This window comes from Caloenas nicobarica, chromosome 1 (assembly GCF_036013445.1).
Source record: "Caloenas nicobarica isolate bCalNic1 chromosome 1, bCalNic1.hap1, whole genome shotgun sequence".
In the NCBI taxonomy this organism is placed as follows: Eukaryota; Metazoa; Chordata; class Aves; order Columbiformes; family Columbidae; genus Caloenas; species Caloenas nicobarica.
In genome coordinates this window covers 30,317,732-30,343,495 of record NC_088245.1, presented here as the reverse complement: position 1 = coordinate 30,343,495, position 25,764 = coordinate 30,317,732, and the positions used below count along the sequence as shown (strand labels likewise).

Here is a 25,764-nt window from a genome sequence, read left to right as displayed (position 1 = left end):
GACTAACAAAAAGCAAAAACTTGGAAATTTAACATTCGATATTTTACTAAAATGTTACTACTACATATCTCCATATAGCAGAATTTTTGCAAATCTTCTTAATATTATATCAATCAACATTTCCCCTCTTATGTTTTCATTCTGCTAGGAAACAGACTTCATAATTCTAAACTGAGTTTAAATAGGAAACATTTTCCAATGTAAGCAAATTAGCATTATCACACTATGCACTGTTAAATAATGTTTCGGCAGAACTTGTAAAACTGCAGCAATGGCAGCATAAACCTCTTCTATACAACTGAGGTAAATAAATCTCTGGAGAAGGCAGAATATTCTTTTCTATTGCTGTAAATATAGAAGTGTATGAAACCTCTGAACTGAGATTTGGTTTAGGAAAATGCTAAGTGCCTACTTTTACTATCAGCTAAGATAAAAGTTTAGTATGAATCATGTGCACTTTAAACAGTACTGACAAGAACAATGTATTATTAAGCACTGAACTCTGCCACAGCAAATAATATTTATCTGACAAAATATAACTAGTGACTGACATTTTCTATATTAATGTCATGTTTCATCATTTTAGAAAATGTATTTTCTTAATTCCTACAGAGTTCCCAAAGTGTATGAAGCTTTAGAAGATGTGTGAACATACGCTCTCTGTTCTGAATATCTCACATACTGGCCCACATTGTCTTCCCACCCGGGAAGATAAATGTAAGTAATACAAAAAAAGAGGAAATTAAAAAGCAGTATAAATATCTGTAAAGTTACAATGTAAAGCCAAAAAAAAAGACTTTTCAGAGATAGTTTAGTGGAACAAACTGAGAACCATAAGCAATATTTGAAAGTTAGCCCACAAGCCCCCTGAACCTCTAACAACCCAAACTGAATTCCTGATCTCAAGGTCTGAGAATTGCTACTTCCATTGCTCCTCGAGGGACACTTAGACAACTGAGTTCCCTTTTTTCTGTGGTTTAAGACATGTGACTGAAAACCGGCTGGGCTCCCATTTTAGCAATTCAAAGCACTGGGAAAAAAAAAAATAAAGGTAGGGGAGTCGGGAAGCTGCTTACTAATAAAAAAGTCAACTAGAGCAACTCATGAGATTTAACAAAAAAAAAATCTCTGTTAAGAAGACAAGAAATATATTAAGTTCTTGTAAAAAAAAAAAGTGTTTTCTTTTGTTCTGGAAAAAAAGGGTGAAAAAAGAAGTGAAGGGAATCGGACAAACACAGGGAAAAAAAAAAAAAGTGGGTTAGTTTTTTTATAAATGCAGGACTTCAGAGTGGGTCTTAGGTCCAGTGTTTACCAGACTTCAATAAATGTCCTAGTTTTCTTTGGAAAATTCATCAATAGAAAGAATCAGGTATACAGCATTACTGAAAGTTAAGTGCCTTCTTACAAATGCAGATTTAAATGCATACCTTACCTCTACATTATTTATAGAATCTTTTTGCACAATATTTTTTTGAAATGGCATTTTTGAGCCTTTGGGTAAGCCTTCTCAAGTGTTTTTAGTTTAACAAGATTTCCATTTCTACTACAAAAATAATGTGTGTACATTTCAGATGCACTGTTGACCACAGTGCTTGAGTTGGGACAGTCTATTAGCCTGCACTTGAAAGCAAGCACTAGGAATTTGACCAATGTGTCAGAAAAACCAAGCGTGAAATCATTACATTTATAGACATCCATATATTTAATGCAAGATTAATGTGAAGGAAGGTGCTAATTTGACAGTTGTCAAGTGTCAGCTCCACAAAAAGGTAGAGAACACACATTAGCTATGCCCAATCTATATGGAGTTTATACTCTGTAGAGCATATAGAAAATGCCACATTCAGTAATGAAAAATAATTCAATATCTGCAGTGGTTTACTTCTTTTTCTTCTCTGCTGAGATGACTAAGAGCACAACATGATACTAGTTTTACGTTTTCAGTGATCTTGAAAGTTTTATATGAACTAATTTGAGAGAGTAGGGGTTATTTAAACAAGAAAATACCTTCGGCATGAAACATCTTGCAATCAGCCAATCTTTTATATCTTTTATACATGAGGAAAACGCTTTAAAACATGCTATACCTCTCACATAGTTTTTGATGGTTTTCTCTGTTGGCTTGTTTTCCCACAGCGAAATCCCTTGCACACATTTTCACAATCCTTTCAACATACCTTCTGTCATTGTACTAGCTGGAATGCCTGTCTGTGCTGTTACTAAATATGCAGTCCTGAAGGGCTGTTGCAACTGCCAACTCACACACTGCACTAGCATTGAACTCAGTTGGGATGTGTTTTTTCAAGTGCTTTGAAATACCTTGAAATAGAGAAGGTATTATAGAAAAGCAAACTTTTCTATTTCATCCACGTAAACAGAAATCTATAGCGTCTTCTGCTGTGAACTAACAAAGGCTGCTGGATGTGACAGATGAAATGCCTTTCAGGAGACCCATCATGAGAGTGAACCCTTTCAAATGTATCTGGGGTTGCTCAGATGCTCAAAAAAAAAAAAAGTGGCCATGAGTATTCATACAGCTTATTTCAAAAAAACCATGAAAGTCAGGATGAGTAAGACATCAAACCAGATGAGCTTTCACATGGTCTGAAAGACACATTTGTACTTAAATATCAAACAATTCTGTAATCCTTACCTCAGTCTGTGACTAAGTGTGAAAGACTGTATACTGATAGGACTGAATTAGGAGTGAAAATACAGGGTGTTTCAAAAAGATGGACCCTATATGTTACAATTACACAAAAATTTACAAATGGTTTAATGAGTTATCAAGTTTCAGTAACCTTTTTATAAATGCTCTTTGTTCCTTCCACCTGCTGTACAGACAGCATCAAGATGGTAGTTGCTAGTTCGTGGTTGCAGAGATATAGCGATTTCAAATTGGGTCCATCTTTTTGAAACACCCTGTATAACAAAAACCCATAATATAACTGCAAAAATTTATAATGGATTTTTTTTTAAGAATGACAAGAGAACTTTTTAAAATTTTTTTTTAAAAAAAGCATTTTTCCTAAGATGCTTTCTGTGAGTTTTGTTCAAGCAACCTAATATAAGGTGTTGCTATTAGCCAATATTTCTTCCCTTTATATAGCTGGATTAGCAATGCCACACTGAGTGTATTTCTGGTTAATTATCCAGAACCCTAAGGGACTTTCGATTTACTGTTTAATGCTTGATATTGTACCTATAATTGACTAAAACGGCAAATGTATTTGCAATCTGCCAGCTGTTTTTATTTTGAGCTTGTGATGCACAGAGGCTGTGAATTATAATGAACAGTTCAGGACTAAAAGCATTTGTGATGTACACAATTGAAAGGATGCTACAGAATGTATTCCACTTGTGATACATAATCATTTTTCTTACTGTAAAAACATATGCAATCAGTTGTGCGTTTTAGAATTACCCCTAAGTAATGGGAGATGTTCCTCACTGGCAAAGTGCTACCTCTGACTATGGTAGTTTGAAGGACATGTATTACTGTACAAACAAGAAGATTAGTTCTTAATCTATGTATTTAGCAGATATGTGTCACAAATCAACACCACAGTAACAGAAAAAACCCTTAAATATCAAGCAAGAACAAGATTCTTCTGGTGGTGCATGATTGTGTGACAAAGATATGATCTCCTTCTCCAAAGCCTCTGCCGGGCCTGGGCAGATGGAGCACGGCAGGGGCTGGAGGAAGGCCTGGCAGGGTGAGCTCCGAGCCATCCCTTGCTGGGGAGCGTCTGTGCTGCTACAGACCTGCAGCATAACACCAGCAGAAAAAACCTGCTGGGGGATGAAGTCCTGACCTCACCAAACTCCCTGGCAAAACTTCCAGTTAGTCCCACAGAGACAAGATTTCTCCCAAGCTTTTACTACTTCAACATACTGTACGTACCAGCTACAAGATCAAGCCAGTCTAGCTTACAAAAGGTTGTTGTTTGTTGGGGTTTTTTTTTCCCTGACTTAGGAAATAAAGCTATTGTAAATGTCGCAGACCCCAACAGAGGTAGTAAGTTATTTTTAAAAGTGGAATCTTTCTACAGGATAGAAAAATGCAATGCAAAATTCTCTTAAGAGTTTGCTCAATGCTATTAGTATACTGGAAGCTGGAGCCTAATGTCCACTTTTACTGAAATTTCAAGATGATGAGAATATTGCAAATGAGAGGTATCTTTTGTCCTGTTCCAAATTTAATGGAAAAAAATCCTGAGTTTTCCTTTGGATGAAGACAGGAAATGTAAAACTACCACTCATTAATCCTATGTAACACTTATTCTATGAAAAGTTTAAATTAGACTCCAGAAAGCTGGTATCATTCCGTTTTAAAGACAGGGTTTTTTTTATTTCAGAACCTATAAGCGGTATCTCTGTATTCTTTTTTCATATGAAACTTTGATAGTTTTAGTCCCTTATGAACCTCATTTTAAAATACATGCATTTAAATGCTGATTGAGACTTTCTCTAGAGAGCTAAAAAGAAAGGCTTTAAAGCAGAATTCTACCAGAAGAATAAACTTATTTTTTTTATTCCCAAGATAACTGAATCTTTTCCAGATATCACTGGCATCCGCTATTGTCTCTACTGGTAGACAGAACTAGGTCTCCTTAGATTATGTAGTTTTATTTTCAGAAAAAGCACCTAGCTGTTCTAACAGAAGAAGACTCTGAAGAATAATCAAAACCCATTTTTACCAAGTATATCAATGCTTTGTTACACATAAATATGTTATACTACTTTAATTTTGTATCATTAGTGTTTGTTTCTGCAGCAAGATACTATCAAGAGCACAAGATCATAATGATCAATAATGAAACCATCATGTGCTACAGAAGGCAGCGTATTATTAACTTCTGTTAAAAAAGGAATATCATTTGAATTACATACAAACTTCTAATGTATGTACATATTTACTAAGCTGATTTTATTTCTCATTGAGTTGGAAGAATTTGTTTAGGTTTTTCTAGATGGTAAATGTACTATTTCTTTAATTATGCATAATAAAGTCTGTCAGATTTTCAACATATCAATCATCCCCTTTAAATATTGGATTCTGTTAAAATAATATGTCTTCTCTGACCTCACATATTTTTACAAGAAAGGCAAAAATTCAGATTTGCAGAACTAGTAGAGATTGTACTTCCTTCTTTCTGAGATACAAGAGATACTTTATAACTGGACCTACCTGGAGGTAAGAGCACTCAAGGAATATTAGCTATTTGTTTAACAATTACCTTACAATGTATCATCTGTCCAGCTTATCTCAATTTTTCTGTCTCTGCAGAACTTATCACAGGAAAAGATTCAAAAATTCAATTATTTTCTTTTTTTTGGTTGTTTTTCATTTTTTCAAAATCTTTGTGCAAAAACTCATTGAATAAAGTAAGTGGACATGCTCTTTTCTGATGTAACCCTGGGAATATGTTAGATTTCTTCAGAGTACCAAGAAGATATCCTCTTAAGAAATAAAGATTTATGTTAGTAGGATAAAAAGCCAGCTGTAGAGGTTAAGTTTGGTTTCACAGGATTTGCCTCTTAGGTTATAATTTCAAAGGCCCAGTGTGCTGTTTGGGCCAGAGCTCCTTTTTGATGGATAAAACCCTAATAGCTTGAGACATAGCAACAAGGGTAAAGCTAAGGTTACTATGCTGTTCTAGTTCAGGTAGTGTGATAATCACTAAAAAATCTGCAAGTTAGAAAGAATGTGAAGGCTCAGCTGGCAGCTGATAATTTTTTTTTTTTTTTTCCGTGAAGTCTGCAGCTTTTTTCTATATATGAGCAATCTATTGCAATGTGATGAAGAACTAAGATTTCACACACTTGAACACAACAAGTGATAAATTGAAATGACATTGATTCTGTTGCCAGTTTACTGCTGAAGTAATCCAAATACCTTTTTAGGTTTTGTCACTGTCAAATTCATTTATGTAAAATGTGCTCTGAAAGCAAACCAGGGAAGATAGATATCCTATTATATCTTCTTTTCTGTTTTAGTGCATGACTTACTTTAGACTGCTGCCTTTCCTAAAACTTCAAACTAAAACACAGATGTGAAATAAGGCCTTCCATACAACACACACTACATGTCAATACAAATATAAGTGATCAAGATAATAACTTTATTATTTTATTTTTTAAAGATATAGTTGAAACATGAGATGAATGTTACAACAGAAATGCAAGGGTTGCTTCAGCTATTGTGTGAAACATACTTGATGAGTTTATCTTAAAAATAATTTTGATTTGGCATAAATAATAGAAATAGAATCTGTCTAGAAATTAGTGCCTAGTTTTCTAAGCCATGGCAATCCTTTCCTATGAACATGAGTAAAACTTTTCTTTGGTACAATTAAGAAAGGAATTGTAATTACTTCTGTATTTATGGGTATGTGAGAACTTCAGCTTATCAGTTCAGTACCTTTCTGAAGGACTTCCTCGTCCTGACTCAAACAGAAGGAAACAGAGAATGACACTGTGTTAAAGATAATGAGAACTAGCTAGGAAAGTGAACATAACTTTAAATACTTAGCAAAGATGTCTTGGATACCAAAGCAACACTTTCCAGGTGCTAGTTTTCCACAAAAAAACCCCAGACAACAACAACAAGAAAAACACCACCCAGCAGCCTTAGACCTGGCCTTAGGCCTGGCCTGCACAGAGTTAAACATACTCGCTGGAGGAGGATATAGAGAAATATTCTGATAGGCCACTGGCAGCAGCATCTCTGAAAAAGAAAGGTGGCCTAAAAGCATACTGATAACAGCACAGTCTGCTTTGGCTATGTGCCGTGGAAAGTAGACAAAGTTAACTTTTGAACAAACTTTCAAGGGAAGGCTGAATATCAGGTAGGGAAATAAATATAAGCTTTATGGCAGAAAACTCTTCTGTCTGGTTCCTACAGACCCACTGAATATGTGAATAATGATTTTCAAACATTTGAATCAGTCCACCCCTAAACTTCTTACAGCCAATTAGCCTGCTGGCTATCATATGCTAAAAAAAAATAACTGCAGCCCAGAGATCCCATCTAAGAGCATTTACATCACCAAGTTTTTGAAGGTTATATATGGATATATCAAGATATTAATGATTGACATAGAAATGTCATGAATACATATTAATATTCACAAATACGTATATGCACAACAGAATGACAACAATGGAGCTTAAAATCAATGCAGTAGGGTAACAGATTTTGGAAATCTTGCTGGAATATTATACAGGTTACAAGGACACGAATCCTAGCTTTGAGAGCAGAAACTTCAAATGTCATAGCCATGAAGCTGCTGTAGCCCAGCCTGGGCAAGGGCTGAGTACCATTCCTCCTGAGGCTAGTACCAAGGTGACTTTGTACCTGGCAAGCAAGATGTGCATTGTTTAAGAACATTAAAAAAGGTTTTACTTTAAAGTTAAAAAAAAAAATCTGGAATGCCTCTATCAAATCAATAAAATTGTAAAAAAAACATCCTCTGATGTGTTTGTTCTTCCTGCAAAAGTCTCTGAAATGTGAAGGTAGCTTTTACAACAGGTGGGGCCATAACCTGCCAAGTAGCAGTCATGGAGAATTTTGTAGGTAGTTACTTCTTCTAATTCCTCTCCTTTTTCAGTGTATTACACCTTGTTTTGGTCATAGGCTTCCTCTGGCTTTTATTAGATATAGTGTGTATATGGCCAAAATTCAATGTTGGATACCAGTTTCACATCTGTTACGGAGTTGTCCAAGAATCTGTTATTTTGGCATCTAAATTATACAAATCCTGGTTTTTAATAAGTTGCAAATTAAACCTGAATTTTAATTTGTATATTAGGAAAATATGTGAATATAATCAGGCATGATACAGAATTAAAAATATTGAACTGCTAGCAAGTTCGGACCTTTAGACTTTCTGGTTTGGGGTTTTTTTTTGGTGCATTTTAAGTGTGAGGAAGCTGAGCTTTTGGCTTTAAAACTTCTGACTTGCATAAGCACAAAAAAACCTGAGTCCTAGAAACGTGATCCAAAAGTAAAATTGGGAAGGACTGTAACTTTTCACTTTCGCCTCTCAGCTATGTATCGAGTCAAAGCTATATTCTACAAACTTGTCCTTATAACCACAGAGAGCTGCTGGTCATGTGATGGGATATTTCTGTTCCGCATCAGATGCAGTTATATATATTTTCAATAATTATATGAGAACAATATTACAGTTACATAAATGGTACATAAGTACAAGTGGAAGAGGAAGCAGTACATATTAACTAACTACACAGGAAGTCCCATGGAATTATTGTTATTTCATGCTGTTACTACATCAGGTTTTGTATTATATACAACTCTTTTCTAAATCTCAAGGTTTACAAGAGGATAATTAAAGCAATTGTACTGGTTCCTAGATTTGACATTGAGTTGCAATAGCTCTTAATTTAAAACAACATAAAATTTCAAACCCTAATCACAGCTAATCCGCAGTGCCCAAATCCTCAGAGCAAGTAAATTCAAATAACTATATCCAACTCTAATTAAGTGGCATTGTCTCAAACAATGATCAAGGGAAAAGGAATATATTCTACAATTTATTTTGGAAACACATTTACTCTTCTGTAGGTTGGCATTATTCCTCTCGGCAAATGTAATATTCTGTGGGATTTGCCTCTCAAGAATTATTCCTACTTGTCTCTCCTGCAGTGGCAGGTAGAACAAATAACTTCAAAATTCTGCTATCAGTAAGAAAGTTCCTCTAGGCAACACCATGATTATGTTAATCAGAAAACTATTTATATACTTTTTGCCTCGATTTCTTTAAAAAAACAAAAGCAGTACTATAGTAGATAAATTTACCATTTTTCCACTCTTGATAAATGTGCCTCGTCAGTGTTAACACATAGGACAGTTAAGTGACAAAAGTTTGCTGTCCTGTGTCCTAAATAGGAAAGTTTACTGACAAAATAAAAATTGCTTTCATAGACACACAGGAAGGGACATCTGGAGGTCACCTGGCCCAACCTCCTACTCAGAGCACGGCCAACTCGGGTTGTTCCAGACCTTTTCCAGTCTTTTTTTTTTTTCACTATGTCCAAGAATGTATATCTTATGAACTTTCTAGGTTATCAATGCATGACTTCCCACATAATGAAAAAAACCAAACCAAAGCAAACCAAACAAAAAAACCGAATATCTATTCAGAATTTACCATGTTGCGACTTGTGCCTATTGCCTCTTGACCTACTACTCTGCGCATCTGAGAATGCACGCTGTACTGCAGCCGAGGACACCCATGAGCTCTCAAGGCTGAACCAGCCCCATTCTCGACACCTTTCCTCTACATCGTGTGTTACAGCTCCGGCGTGGGGGCCTTTCATGGGTCTCATTCCTCTACATCATTGCAACTCTTCTGCTGCGAACCCCCAAAACACAGTACTCCTGGCTGCACGTGCATCAAGTAGATGGCAAAAAACCACTTCCCTCCCTCAAATAATTTATAAAAAGTACTGGTACCTCTATTAATATCACTCATTATATTTCAATAATGTTTTGCTCATAAAATAAATAAACATACACTTTGTAAACAAATAAATATGTGCATATATAAATAATAAATATGTGCACATTCACTGCCATATAAATAGACATTTCTAACCTACCAATATGATGTGAAATCATGTAATAAAGTGCTACAGTAAAATAGTCTTATTTTAGGATTGGGAGATTTAATGACACAAATAGTTCTTATACCAAAGCATTTCTCATATAGAAAAAAATAAAAAAAGAAGAGATAGATAATAATTCCCTTTAATTAGGCAAACTAAATTTTAGAACTTTATTTCAGTAATCAGTTGCTGAGCTTTGCTCAGTGACTGACAATGTTCCATGTCCAAGGCAGTAAAAATAAAAAGAAACAAAACCATCCAATGGATTTATAAATTATGTCCTGGCAAATGTTAATATGAATGCCAACATGAATAAAAATTCCCTATACAGTTAAACCACAGAAAAGTCAGCAAAGATTCTTTTGTGTCGCGTTTCCATTAAAATAAGTAATTTATGAGATCCTATATAGAGAATATGCTGCTAGAAATTCTGCAGAGTGGTTATCAAACATAAGGGTATATAAGCTATAATTTGAGAGAAATAGAATTGTAAGTAAACTGATGAGGAGGTACAGAAGGTTCAGCAAATTATTATATTTGAACACAGAGTTGTTCAAATTAGTTAGTTACAAATGATCATATGAAACTGACCACTCTCTGATCTCTTCCAATATTTCATTAAATCAATCTAACATTGTTTCGGCATTTTTTGCTTGGTTTATTTCAATGTAAGTGATGTTAAAAACAGGTGAAGGCTGTTCAGCCTACCAGTCTTTCCAAGGCTGTCAGAAAATCCTTTAAAGGTACTTGCATTCAGAAATATTCTCCAAATATTTGGTTTAGATATTCATTGTGCTTTTATTTATTACATAAATCCTGTTCCATAAGAGGATGACTGAAGTTTTATTAATGCTACATAACAGCAAGACTTCCAAGCAAAGTAATAGACAAAATTAGCTAGAATGCATAAAATGTTTAAGATTTTACATAACTAATACAAAACCCCAAACTTTCTGCTACTTTACAAGTCCTCATGAGCATTCCATTGCTAAGAAATAGACTTAATTAAGAGCTTTTAGTGACATGATGATAGCCAGGCTGCTTAAAAGATTAATTTTTATGCATTGGTTTAGACTATAGTCAGGCAAAATATTTTACTTTCCAGGAGAATTAGAACAGCCATAGACGACTTTTTATTCCCTATACTGCAAATTTAGTTAGTCATGATAATTTAACGGACAGTGAGGCCACACAATCTTATTATCAAGGCTCCCCTTCAGCAGCTCCTGGAGTGAATTGTCATTCTCAGTAGACACGCCACCATCCCAATTTACATCTCACATATAATATTCTCTCAAAAGGGACAAGCATATTTACCCTTCGAGGTTTATTTATCACCAGTCATAACATATAATGTCCTATCCATTTTATTCATCATAGACTTTTACAAGTTCAAGCTGTGCATGCGTGCTATTTACTACTGGTAACTTCATGCTCCATATGCAAAGTCTTTTTGCTGATTGCAAACAATTTTACCTATTTCGTCTTTGCCAGTGGCCAGAGGTAAATGTTATGGAATGCCATTGATTGCATATTTGTACTACACATCCTGTCTAAATACAGTTTCATTTCTTCTTCAAAACCCAAGAAAAAAGTAGAAATGTCACTGATCCCACAAGAGTCATACTACTCTCCAAGGCTACAATTACACAGCAAAGCAGAGACGCAAGTATTGGTCACAGGGACAGCAAAAAGAAAGCAGAAAAAGCTGCAACACCAGCTAGCAAACCGATACATCCATGTACCCAGTAGGTCATTCCCAGGCTTTATTGATTGTTTTGCCATCACTGTTATCTTCACCTACCTTAACTTTATGAATGTAAGCAGATATAGGTGTTTTCTTGCTAAAATCACGTTTTTGTTTTGCATTGCTTGACCATCTCCTCTTGACTTCAGTCTACACTAAGAAAAATAGGGTTTGGGATCCTGCTAGTGAAACTATTTGTCTTAAGCCTCTCTGAATGGCTGGTCAGAGTATGGGGGCACAAACACAGTCACCAGGTATTTCGAGACCTGGCAGAATTCTCTGTTGGAAAAGTGTGCACTGCCTAGATACCTTACTGTGCAATTTTAACATGGTGCTGTTCAGCACACTTCTGTGAGCTGTTAAACTGTTCCCACCTTTTGCCTTAAACGTTGCTCCATTTCAGGGGGATATGTGATTCTTGCATGAGTTTATAGCTCATAAATGAATGCTTCAGCAGATGGCAAGATCATCACCAAGATGATGTGCACTTGTAGGACATGTGGTATTCTTTCTTTGCTATTATGTAAGTAATCCAGAACAGCAGAAAGATATCTGCTTCTTTTTTCAACTGTCCTCTGAACTGCGCTCAGAAGAAGACAGAGCATAAGAAGTGAGGCTGTTCTCACAGGCTCCAGACCTCTTGGTTCAAATATTTCCTTTACCGGCAGTCACGCACTGCACTTCACTAAAAGTGTCCTATTTGTTTCACCTTACTTTCTAATGAACTTTTTATATTTTCTGGTTTCGACTACTTGTATTCACTAACAGTAGATACAGAGAGAAATACTGGACCAGTTTAAGAAAATAATTATAATAGGCCACACTCCATTACTGTTATTAATTGAATTTGCCCATTGAGGGTTAACAGTTAAACCATTTCTGCCTTATATCTGAAAGTGATGATAACAGCCTTTGAAAAGCAAACTCAAATAACTAACAAACTCAGCATATTCACTTATTTTGAATGTCATTCTAGTCTATAGAGTTTTATAGTCACAGTCTACAGGTTTGGGCTGCTGAAAGAAACAATAGTTATACAGACAATAATGTTTTTCAGATAGTTTATTGCATGAACTTACAGTACGGAATTGCTTATATGGACAATTATAAATACAGCCTCTACAGTAATGCTGACTAAAAGCAGTTTAGTCATTTGACGCTTATGAGTGTAAAACTTCTGTTAAACAAAAAGCCAGGCTCAGGTTCAATGGGATTTAGTTTTCAGAATAAATACATTAAAAGATAGATGTATTTTTAGTAAGAGGGCTAGGATAGGGACTTGGCTGAGCCAAAAAGATGTTTTATGACAAGGCACTCAACCTACCTGTGTCTCAGATTTCCCAGGAAGATAAGTAGGATAATAGCCTTTTTACCCTTACACTGGATTGTGAAGCTTAACTCATAAAGACTCTTATCCAAAGCCATTAAAGCCAATAGAAATCTCTCATTGACTTTAATGAGCTTTTGTTCAGGTCCTTTACAAGACAGCTGAAAGACTGCCATTGACTTCAAGCCCTAATTTTCTAAAGCTCTTTCATATCCTCAGCTTGGAGGCATTTGGAAACAGAAATGTAGCAATAAGAGTATTATATTTACAAAACAAACCCTCATAAGATAAAATTGAACTTTTTTTTTTTTAACTCTGAGAGTGCTATTCAATGCATGTGCGTCCACCCAGACGTATATGCATATCAGTTATTATATCCACTTATTGACAATTGTTTCTCATATACCCTTACATGTTGGTTGCATAATCATCTCTGCACTGCTGGATGCCAACTCTACACATTTGATCTGGATGAAATACAGTTTATAATGACTTTTCCCTTGATTAAGCCAGAGTGTCAAATCCAGAATATAAATTATCACTTTGTTTTTATGCTGGTACTATCCTGGCTGTGTAAACAAAGAAAATAACTGATCTGGCATAAAGTTAACTCTTCAAAATCTTTAAGAAATTTGAAGCAGCAGAGGAGCTTTATACTTGATCAGTTCTTTTAAATGTGACTCCTGCATTTCTGATCCAAGAAGAAGCAGCATTGCCAGGAATAGTATAGTTATATTTCCTATGCTGTCAAAGTACAGCCTCATAGCAAAAAGGCCCCCAAAACAGGAAAATTACCAGAACTGAAAACAAAAAAGGAGAAACTTTAAAAAGTGGTATTATAATTATATAACTTATTCATTATTATATTCCTGTAGTACGTCAATTAAGGAATCCTAAGCTAATATCATAAAAGCTTGACTCCATTCCATAAGAATTTGCAAACAGTTACAGCTAATTGAGTAGAAATTTCTATTCTAGTCAAGGTAATTGAAATAAATTTCCAGTGATACATAATTTTTTATCCCCTTAAATAATTGTAAAAATATGCAAGTTCTCTGAATATTTATTGGCTTCTGTTCAGAACAGCTATTTTCAACAATATGAATGGCTGACATGACATATTTCTAAATCTGAAACACAGCAGTATCAAAGCAATAGTATTATATAACACCTGCCATTCTGTATTTCACAAAGCTTTTTTTTTTTTTTTTTTAAAGACAACATGCAATAACCATGCACCACTGAATTTAGTCCAATATTCTGGAAAGGTAAGTTTTCATCATATAGAGAGTTAACAGGATTTCTAATTCAGTGCTGCCCACAGACGTCCTGTTATTTTTGTAATATCAGTTAAGGCACTAAGTTTATTCAAAGACACGACTAAGCGGAAAAGAAATATTAAACCGTTACAAATCTTAGTTAAAACATTTTTATTTTATTTACACATTTCAAGAAAATGTCTCTCTATGCCTTAACATTCCAATTTTAGTCCTACAAAAACCATGCAACAAGTTATGATTTATTTTATAATATTTTTATGAACTAAGTAAAGATAATTCAATCTGCCAAGGTTTTACATTTTAGAAATCCGTATCTCTCCAAAGGTGCATCTAATTTAGAACTGGATTGGTATCAGGGTTTTTGCTTTATCAACCTAGTCCATTAGGCCATTACACATATTGCTATTCTCCAAGAGAAAAAATGATTCTAACATCTGTTCTCAATCTGTTTTTCCATAATTTCCTTTTGTGCCCCATGTTACTCATCAAGTTCATCTACAAAACATTACTGTGTCTGGCTGTCTACACTATATATGCCTTTCTACTATGAGATTGTATGAAAATTGAAAAAATGGTAGCCTACAACATAATCCACTTTAAAAACACACTATTGTTACTGCATCTTTTGATACAAGAAAATATCTCTGGTTTTGGAAGTCAGAATTGCGACACATACAACATTTAAACTAATCTCTTAAGTGACCTATATTCTAACAAAATAAGAAAAATTAGTTCATGTCTTACCATTGTGCAGACAGTTTGTTATGACTGCTGCAGTCTTTTATATAACAGAAAAAGTATTTGAATTAAGAATATACCTTCTGAATGGCTTGAAGAGAGCGATTTTAATATTTTAATTCACTTGTGCAAGTGATCTCAAGAGAATAGCAGAAAGAGGGGTAGAAAATGTCCCAGTGACCTAAAATCTAATGTGTACAATGGAAAAGAACCTGGAGTCTAGCATGTCCTTCTAGACACACTTTCCATTTTCTTCTACAGAAGAAAATTCTCAATATTTTATAATTCTCAAGCTAGTATCCAGCCCTGTGACCTCTTCTGTCCCCTTCTGCCTGTATTCAATGCTTGCTGCTCTAATTTTGATGTTAAATTAGGAAATTAAATGAGGAAAATACCTCTTTACACTTGACCTGCCCATAATGTGTTCATCAACACAATACAAAGGTCATTCTTCCTGCAGACAGCTAAAGAATTCACTGTTAAAAACCGTCTGACTAGCTCTCAAAAGGTGTTACTGCTCTAAGTGACATACTCTCCAATGTTAGCTAGCAGCTGATGACTAATAAGAGGTGAAACCCCACTGAAGGTGATTTTCTAACATTTATAAACATCAGCGAATTGAGTAAAAATGTGAGGGTCTTTAGATTTACCCCAACACGTGATCTTGTACGAAAGCTGCAAAGTGTCTACTTTGAAGATTTTACCTTGTATTAATTTCTGTGTGAGCTGCTGCAAATCTGAAACGAATGCCCAACTGCTAAAGTTTCCCTGTTCTCTGAGTCCACATTGGCAATATATTTGTAAGTGAAAAGAAGATTAGGGGCTTTATGCCTAAGATTTATCTTGGGAACAGAGAGCAAGTCAGAAAAGGAAGAGCCTACCACAGGAGGAAAAAGATACCTGCACGGGATAGACTAAAATAAATCCTGAAAGAAAGAACCTCTAAAACTAGATGTTAGAAATCTTCGATGATAGCAGCAGGAAAATAATAATGAAAAACAGCAAGAAATGCAAGCACAAAAAAAGTGAGACAAGACAAAAGAGAGGCAATAGCATCGCGTACTCCAAACGAGACAGTAGACCTTTTTTGCATTGCTTCCTGAGAACAAATTATTTCAAGTTAATAACTGGGCTAAACTTCCAGAAGCCAGACAAACTCATAAGGTCCTTGCTGTTGCTAATTCAATTAGAGTCAGTGGGGTGACTTCTGTATGAAATAGGTATTAAATGCATAAGGGTGGAAAAATCTAGTCTTGACAACTCTGCTGTGAAAAACAGTGGGCTTTTTATATTAGGACATTCTGTCTTAAAGACACATGTCAAAAACCTGCATACAGATTAGGGCAAAAAGGATTTGTATTTCCACAGAAGGATGCACAGTTTATGCAACTATTTCCTGCATGCTAGATTAAGTCAAAACGAGAACAGGAATCCACACAAAGTGTAACAAAACCAAAACCAAAACCAATCAAAAACTGGAGTGCAGAGAAAATATTTACTGTCTTTCTGATGAACAGATGAACACTTTTACCAGTCAAGAAACCGATTTTTCAGGCTACATTTTGTCTTTATTCAATATGAAAATGGCCCTGTATAAAGAAAACTTAAATATTTATTTTGGGGAAAGTTTTGAAATATCTCTGCTGTATCCACAGACCAATTTAACAGTTAACACTTACTAGGCACAGTTATGGTTTCTTAATTCTCTACCCCAGCACTGGTACTAAAGCCAGAAGGAGCTCCTAGGAGGGAACCATTCCAAATTACCTCAGCTGGCAACTTGTCCTCAGGGAGCATTTGTCAGTTACAGGGAGCTGGCTCACCCTCTGGCTATTCCCCCAGTACATCCCTCCAAATTTAAAATCTCCACCACTTCTCCTTCCATGTGTGGGAATTAAAAGGAGCCTTTATTCTTTTTGCAATAGTTAAGAGCAACCTCAGCCTCTGCTGACCAAGATATTTTATAAAATCTAACAATTCTCACTCAAATAATAAAAACAGAATCACAATCAATTCATAGTTGCAGTGTTGCACAAATGACCCAGGAGACATGCATTGCTTTTCAGTTGCAAAGTGTAAATGATATACAGAGAATTGACTTACCGGGCCAAAAGCATTGCTGTCAAAGCTGTGTCCATGGTGATCACCTTCCACCCAAATATGCCCGTGTGGAACTTTAACATACTTCTTTTTGTATCCAATGGTTCTGAAAAGAATTGCAAAAATGGCTAATCAGATAAAAAGAAAAATCTACGAAAAATCTACAATGTTTTGTTGGTAAAACTCACATATTTATTGTTTTGGAATTTGACCTTGCATACCTCCCAACACTTGCTTAAAAAACCTGCATTGAAGTCCTTTAGACTTCAAGAGTGCTACTCAAGTGAAAATAATGACAATTTTGTATGAGCTAAGTTGCACTTAGGGGCTGTTTAGTACATTGTTTTGGCAGAAAACATATCAAAACAGGGAACAGGAGACTTAACAGTTAAATATAATTAAGAGATTCCTATTTCCATCTCTGTAGTAACAATTCTTTGAATCATCAGAATTTAGCTCAGGTAATGTCCGTGGATACATGTTGCACTCACCTAAAGATGTTGTATTGAAAATGCTTTTCTTCCACAGTAGGATTAGGTACTCATCATAAATAGATTGGCACATCTGAAATGGCCTTAGCTTCAGCACTTGGATACCTGTAACTCTTATGTCCTGGGGGTAGGATTTCTTCAGCTGTAACAAGCTAGACAGGATAAACTTAAAGGAAACCCCTAAGAGAAGGCCAAATACTGCAAGAAAAAATTGCATTGATGACTCGAGCTGTTCTCCACAGAAATTCATACTGAAGCAGTGCCTCAGCATGCCCTGATATTACAAAAATGACAAACTACAGATGAGTCCTAAATCTGAGGTGCAGAGCATGCAAAATTCCTGTATTTAGTTGCTGAGTAGCTGTCATTTTCACAATTCCAGTCTGACTTCTACCATACACTTCTGCTTTCTTTCAGAGGGGATCTGTTATTCTGCCATCTTTCATGCAGGGAGGTGATTTTATCATGCACATCAAATTATTACCATGATGAAGCATTTACAGATAGGACTATGGATAATGATACCTCTTATTTTGATTTGGATAGCCAAGTCTGTCCATCGACAGAAACAGACTTTTGATCTAGCTTGTTACCTCCAGCTGCTCATCACTTTTCACTGTCTGGAAGATATGCCCCCAAAGAAGGAGGCAGAAGGAGCACACTCTGTAAGTGAGGAGAATCAGCTGAAGAGAAAAAATCACCTTCACCAGGAGATTCAGCTGAATTGTGGAGCAGCACTGATCAGGGATGTTCACCATTCAAAATGGGAAAACTGGTTTTGGGGAAGGGTGGGAGAAGAGGTGTGAGGATGTTATAAGGACAAGCTAATTAATAACCTGGAGACCATGAAAGATTAGATGAATAACGAATCATCAAAAGTGCATTTTATTATCTTTATTTGACATTATTAGTCAAACAAAAATAATAATTATTTACTTTGCAAGTCATAAAATCCAAACAGTGCTTTTTCAAACAGCTTCAGAAGCAGCTGAAAGGATGAGGGTGCCAGAACTGTATTCTAATGGAAGTTCTACCTGTGCTTTCATTGAAAACTGAAACAATAATAGCATACTTGCAGAAAAAAAAGACTCTAATTTTCATCTTTCTTTAGAACAGTTTCATATTACACAGGATTCAAGACTGAGTTCCTAAACCACTCAAAACAAAAATGAAAAACTGTCCTGAGTTGGTAGATATATGATTTCTTATACATAAAGTGTAGTTCTGTAATAATTCAATTATGCTAAAAGAGCAATTTATTACTCTGCTTTTCTTTTTTTTTAAAGAAGAAACATGGCATACAGTCTGGAGAATAAAATTATTTATGTTTTGAGATTCCATAATGCTTTCTGTCACTGCTAATTTATTTTATAAAGTACTATATGAGACCATGTTTTATAGAAATATATTTTAAGATATGGGTTCATTGAAGTTAGCCGTTAATTCTGTTCTTTCTGATTAGACACTCTGAAAATTATTAAATTAATATCTTTCATCAGTGATAAAGGCAAACAATAGCTCAAAAAATATTTAATTTTCTCTTCCATTCATCTTCCTGAATATAGAAGAGTAGATAGTAAAATTTTGTACCTTTGCAGACTTCAGGCAGAAGACTGAATTTCACCCAGGAGGGTGGAAAGATATGAAAGTTAATTCTGCTGACATGTTTACCTCATATATGTCAGGAAAATAAAATGTCAAATGTCAGTCAGTGACTCCATCTCAGACCAGACACAACCTTCTCCTACTCCCAAATAATCTCCTCCTTTATTATGATCAGGAAATCACTAAGAGGAAAGAAAAAAATAGGTACTTGGAAACAAAAATGGAAATAATTTGGTCTGCAGGGATAGGTTTTTCAGAGGTTTGCAGAGATCCTGTGAAAACAGAAAGTCTTAACACAGGTGTATAGTGTGTTGTTTGAGGCCTAAAGCAAAAACAAAAAGATTACACGGTGCAGTAACTATCATTGGTTCTTTTTATTACTTCTGCAACACAGGAAAATACGTATTTCTTTCTACTCTTGAAATAACCATCATAAACCAGAAAAATCTGCTACAACTATGGAAAAAAAAAGTCTCTTACAGTGATTAAAGAGGAATAGCGTACAAATTCTCATATCGAAAAAAGCAGAGAATTGTACAAAATAAGTTTTGATTTAGAGGAAATAGAATTAAAATTGATGATGTTAATAAATGTATTAAGGGAATAGGGGAGAGAAAAAGAAATGGAAAAGAAACAGAAGCAGCAGTTCTAATTATCTGCTTTAGTAGACAGGACTGATACTGCATGGATAAATCCCTCTGTAAGCTCAGCAAATAAATGTAAAACCTTCTGCCATTTCATGTATGGGGTATATAATTAATCAGATTGTTCCCACATGTAGGTCCAATAGAAAAACATCAAGCTGTATTGTAAACAATAAGTACCTGTATAGCTGTGAACAAAAGAGAAGCAAGAAAATCTATTTTCCTAAGACACTTCTTTCAAAATGTGAGCATAGTATTTGCACAAGGCAGTTATCTAGAGACTTTGCTTCCACTTCAGCAATTGTCCTGCAAAAAACTGTCCTGTGGAACACAAGTGAAATTTGAAAACAAAGTTTACTTGAGGCTTCTACTGCATGACTTAGTAATGAATGGCAGCAATAAACTCATGTTACAGTGAACTGGATCATCCATTACTTAATATTGGTTTTAATTTTCAAGATCATTTCGAGTTACTCCACAACAGATCAATAAACCATTCACACAAGTAAACAAGGCTACAGGCTTCAGAAAGCCAAATTTGGTTAATGACAGTAAGTTATTTTTAATTACTTTTGTGAAGACTATGTTGAATTTTTTTAAGAACAAAAAACCCCAAACTTGTAGTTTCTTCCTCTATGAAGAGAGCACAAATTGTTTCATAATCAAAATTAGTCAGTAACACTGTCAATCTCTCACATGAATCTTGCAGAAATTAAACACTTTAATCTCTGGCCTAAATTGCAAGGAGAAGACCACATGTGTCTGCTACAACAGCAATATGGCTCTTGCTCCAAATGTTCAAACCACCATTTATTCAGTTCAGTAGCTAACCATTTTAGCTAGACATGCTGAAAGAAAACTACCACCCGTCTTTTTGTGCTACAAGGCCAAATTACTAACACAAATTGTACATCATTTCTGAGAAGAAGGAGATCCTTTTTCCTAAGGACAGCTTTGAAGGCAACTGTCATCTACTTTTCAGATTCAGGCCTGTGTAAATAAATAACAATTATAAGCATAATGATCAATACTTCTGTGAAAAAAAAAATACAAAATAAAGTGAAAAATTACTTCTGAATGCTTCTAGCACTCTTCAACAATGACAACAACAAAACATAAAATCATCGAGCCAAATATCAACTAAAAGCACAGTTAGCTCATTGGGAATTTTACACCAACTCCTTTTGAGAGGCCTTTGCTACAAAGGAAATGCGGTGAATAATGTAGTGTGTATTTCGAAAGTAATGTAAAAAATCTATTTTTCTTTCTTAGTTGAGTATTCTTAGACTCATTTATCTGACTTTGCCTGTAATCTTGACTTCTGTTAGCTCTCACACATTAATTTTTAATTAAATTTAGAAGATGTCTGAATGAATTCTTAAGAGAACAATTGGTATAAGTAATCATTAACGTAGTATTTGTTAATTTCATATCTAATTAATTAGCATGAGTAATAATTACTGAAAAATCTTTTAAATTTCAGAAAGCCTCTACTAACAAAGAGTAGTTTTTCACTTTCTGAAACCTACTATTACTTTGAAGTAAAAATAAATGAAGACTGTTTAACATCTCTTACCCTTCCCATTGTAAAGGTTCACTTTAGGAATAGCATAGGCAAAGACATTAAAATACCTAGACTTTGATACATAGTATTCAACATCTGTTAAAAACCATGCTATTGTGTGCAAAAAAAAGTCAGGTTTTACCAAAGTCTTTGGCACATCAGCAATAACCACTTATGCTACGGTTGTTCAAACTGTAGTTAAACTCTCAGTAGCTTTAACAGCAGAATCTACAAGAATTGCAGCAGTTTTCTTGATCAGAATGCAATGGAATTATATTTATTTTTTTAGTAATTTTGACAGAAATTCACCTGAAATTCTGATTTCTTTTTCTTACATTGGAGGTGCATTTTGAACCTTTGCAAAGTTTTTTTTTTCTCCATGATTTAATAGTTAACAGATGTACTTATATCTATCCTCAGCTAAGAAATAATTTCAATCTTGACAGTCAAAAGTGAGCTCTGTATGGTATTTTAGCCACCTGCCCACAAGCAAGAAAAATCTGCTTTTTTAGGATGTGGTAACAGTGCCAAAGCAAGCAACTTGGCTCAGCTAAGCTGGATGAGGAATGACTGCCTTCAGTTTGATTCGACCTTGAGAAATCAGAAGGTCTCGGCAATCTGCAAACCTTTGGGTATCATCGGGGAACAAACATTGTAGATAATTTTCTCTGTTTGCACAGAAGGAAAAAAAAAACACCAAATACAAATTCTTTTGTAAAATAGTTAGTCTCTATCATCAACTTTTTCCAAACAACATAAATTGCTGTATACGGAAGTTTTCCACATATAACCATCTTCATCAAATTCACAGAATGAAAAAAGAGTAAGACATTCAATTTCAGATGACATCCAGATCCCAGGACATGAACCTTATTGTAATATATCATGTAAGTTGTACTAGTCTCACCACAGGCAATCTTCCACATGACACTAAACATCTTCCTGCCCCCTAAGAAATCTTTTTTCTCTTCCAACACATACATACAGCCATCTGTCTTTCTACTTTAACTCTTCCCTTATGTATACTATATTCCTTTGGTCACAAGCTGTTATGAAATCAGTTGCTTTTAGAAGACAGAGTTACTTATGCGAAGCAACTAGATATTTTTTTTCTGAAGGCCAGGTTAACAGACTGCATGAAAGTATGTCAATAGGTTAGGGAATGTTGAGTTGTGTGCAGTTATCAACTTTTGCCTTGGAGTTGAAATGTGTTTTCCTTAAAAGCTGCAGATCAGTCAGTCATTGCGACGCCTGACTTTCAAATGTGCATCCAAGATCAGAATCAGGAGGAGATCCCATGCCTTAGAGCTTGCGACAAAGATGAGAAACCAGGAAAGTGTTGGAGGAGACACTGTGCTTGGGATACTGCTCCTGGAGCATTGCCAGATCTGATACATTCAGAAGATAACTCCCAAAAGAAGACATGCCAGAATGACAGAAATGGCAGAATCTTGAAACAAGAGACATTCATTTGATGAGATTAGGAGCAGCCATTAAGGAGGCAGAGATTCCATCTGCCTATATGTGAGCAAATTTTTGAGTGTCGAAATGCTGTAGGTTTCACCTTTTGCAATGAAAGATTTTGAAGTTTCAGGAAAAAATCATAGAATCATTTTGGTTCGAAAAGGCCCTCAGGATCATCGAGTCCAAGCATAACCTAACTCTAGCACTAAACCATGTCCCTAAGAACCTCATCTAAATGCCTTTTAAACACCTCCAGGGATGGTGACTCAACCACTTCCCTGGGCAGCCTGTTCCAATGCCTGACAACCCTTTCTATGAAGAATTTTTTCCTAATATCCAATCTAAACCTCCCCCAGTGTGACTTGAGGCCATTTCCTCTTGTCCTATCACTTGCTACTTAGGAGAAGAGACCAACATCCTCCATGCTACAACCTCCTACCAGGTAGTTGCAGACAGCAATAAGGTCTCCCCTCAGCCTCCTTTTCTCCAGGCGGAACAGCCCCAGTTCCCTCAGCCGCTCCTCATCACACTTGTGCTCCAGGCCCCTCATCGGCTTCATCGCCCGCCTCTGCACTCTCTCCAGCACCTCAAAGTCTTTCTTATGATGAAGGGCCCAAAACTGAACACCGTATTTAAGGTGGGGCCTCAGCAGCACCGAGTACAGTGGCACAATCACTTCCCTAGTCCTGCTGGCCACACTACTTCTGATACAAGCCAGGATGCTGTTGGCCTTTTTGGCCACCTGGGCACACTGCTGGCTTATATTCAGATGGCTGTCAATCAACACTCCCAGATCCTTTTCCACCAGGGAGCTTTCCAGCCACTCTTTCTGAGCCTGTAGCGCTGCCTGGGGTTGTTGTGACCCAAGTGCAGGACCCGGTACTTGGTCTTGTTGAACCTCATGCAATTGGCCTTGGCCCAACGATCCAGCCAGTACAGATCCCTCTATATGGCCTTCCTACCCTCCAGCAGATCAACATTCCCACTCAATTTGTTGTCATCTGCAAACTTACTAAGGGTGTACTCAATCCCCTCATCCAGATACAGAGATTAAACAGAACTGGCCCCAATACTGAGCCCTGGGGAACACCACTCGTGACTGGCCGTCAACTGGATTTGGCTCCATTCACCACAACTCTTTGGGCCCAGCCCTCCAGCGAGTTCTTTATCCATCGCAGAGTACACCCATCCAGGTCATGAGCTGCCAGCTTCTCCAGGAGAATGCTGTGGGATACGGTGTCAAAGGCTTTACTGAAGTCTAAGTAAACAACGTCCACAGCTTATCCCTCATCTACTAGGTGGGTCACCTTGTCATAGAAGTAGATCGGGTTGGTCAAGCAGGACCTGCCTTTCATAAACCCATGTTGATTGGGCCTGATCACATGGTGTACTTGGATGTGCTGTGTGATGTCACTCAGGATGATCTGCTCCATGACCTTCCCCAGCACCGAGGTTAGACTGACAGGTCTGTGGTTCCCCAGATTGTCCTTCTGGCCCTTCTTGTAGATGGGCATCACGTTTGCCAACTTCCAGTCAACTGGGACCTTCCCAGTTAGGCAGGATTGCTGATAGATAATGGAAAGTGCCTTAGTGATCACTTCCACCAGCTCTCTCAGCACCCTTGGAAGTCTCCCATCTGTCTCCCTAGACCTGTGGGTGTCCAAGTGGTGTAGCAGGTCACTAACCATTTCCCCTAGGATTATTGGGGCTTCACTCTGCTCCCCATCCCTGTCTTCTGGTTCAGGGGGCTGGGTACCTGGAGCACAACTAAAGACTGAGGCACAGAAGGCATTTAGTACCTCAGCCTTTCCCTCATCTCCTCTCACTATGTTTCCCGCACATCCATCAGGGGATGGAGATTCTACTTAGCCCTCCTTTTGTTGCTGATATATTTATAGAAACATTTCTTGTTGCCTTTCACAGTGGTGGCCAGGCTCAGCTATAGTTGGGCTTTGGCCCTTCTAATTTTCTCCCTGCATAACCTCACAGAATTCTTGTTTTCCTCTTGAGTAGCTTCCCCCTCCTTCCAAAGGTTATAAATTTTTATTCCTAAGTTCCAGCTGCTGCTCTCTATTCAGCCAGGCCGGCCTTGTTCCCCACTGACTCGCCTTCCAGCACACAGGGACAGCCTGCTCCTGCACCTCTAAGATGACCTTCTTGAAGAGAGTCCAGCCTCCCTGGGCTCCTTTGTCTTTCAGGACTGCCTCCCAAGGGACTCTGCCAACCAGCCTTCTGAATAGGTCAAAGTCTGCCCTTTGGAAGTCCAAAGTAGCAGTTCTGCTGACCACCCTTCTTGGTCTCTTGGTCTTGGAGAAGTCTCCAAGAACAGAAAACTCAATCATTTCGTGATCACTATGCCCAAGGCAACCTCCAACCAACACATTTCCCCTGAGTCCTTCTGTATTTACAAACAACAGATCCAGTGGGGCTCCTTCCCTAGTAGGCTCACTAACCAGCTTTGTCAGGAAGTTGTCTTCCATGCACTCCTGGAACCTCCTAGACTGCTTCCTTTCTGCTGTGTTGTATTTCCAGCAGACAGAAGACTAATTTTCTGGTTTCCTCAGAGCAGAAATATGATAAAAACCAATCTTTTGTAATAAACAAGCAGTTACAGCAAGCAAGATGCTGAACAGCAAATGGGATCTCTTTTTTCCCAGCTAAAGCACTCCTGCCAAAGTGATGCACCCGTGCAGGTTCCTGTGACTCAGCAGTGCTAAGAATAAGTAGAAATCTGATATAGAAAGTACAGGAGATGCTTGCAGCTCTGTTGTATTAATTAGATAATTTCTTATAAAGCATGTTGTTCTAAACAAAAAAATTATTTAGCCATTACTTGCTTCACTGGTTTCTTCAAAATAACAGTTAATCACTTTTAAAACATACAGTATTGGGGAAAGTTACTCGATTTCAACTTAAATTAAAAAGCAGTCTAAACAGATACTGATATTTACATTTTTTGCCGATTACCTGCTGTGTGAAAGCTAGTTAAATTTTCAAAAGTATGCATCATGTCTTGCATCAGATCACTTATAAACTATACTTCTAACAGATGGCCATACCACACTGAGTGAAGTATACAGACATGATTGTACCACTATCCTGTATCACTATCCTATATCCCTAGAGCAGTGCAATGCAGCCAATTACAGCATAACATTTTGAAATCAGAAG

At 36.5% G+C, this 25,764-nt stretch overlaps 1 protein-coding gene across 5 annotated transcripts in view; it reads right to left on the bottom strand.

Annotated features, from left to right (window-relative positions):
- The window catches only part of IMMP2L (inner mitochondrial membrane peptidase subunit 2), a 455,212-nt gene that overhangs the window by 77,144 nt on the left and 352,304 nt on the right, over positions 1–25,764 (bottom strand). For all 5 annotated transcript variants that reach the window (XM_065637470.1, XM_065637491.1, XM_065637480.1 and 2 more), the window contains one exon: positions 16,829–16,931. In XM_065637470.1, coding sequence (XP_065493542.1) covers positions 16,829–16,931 — 103 coding nt within the window. The remainder of the gene's footprint in view (positions 1–16,828; positions 16,932–25,764) is intronic.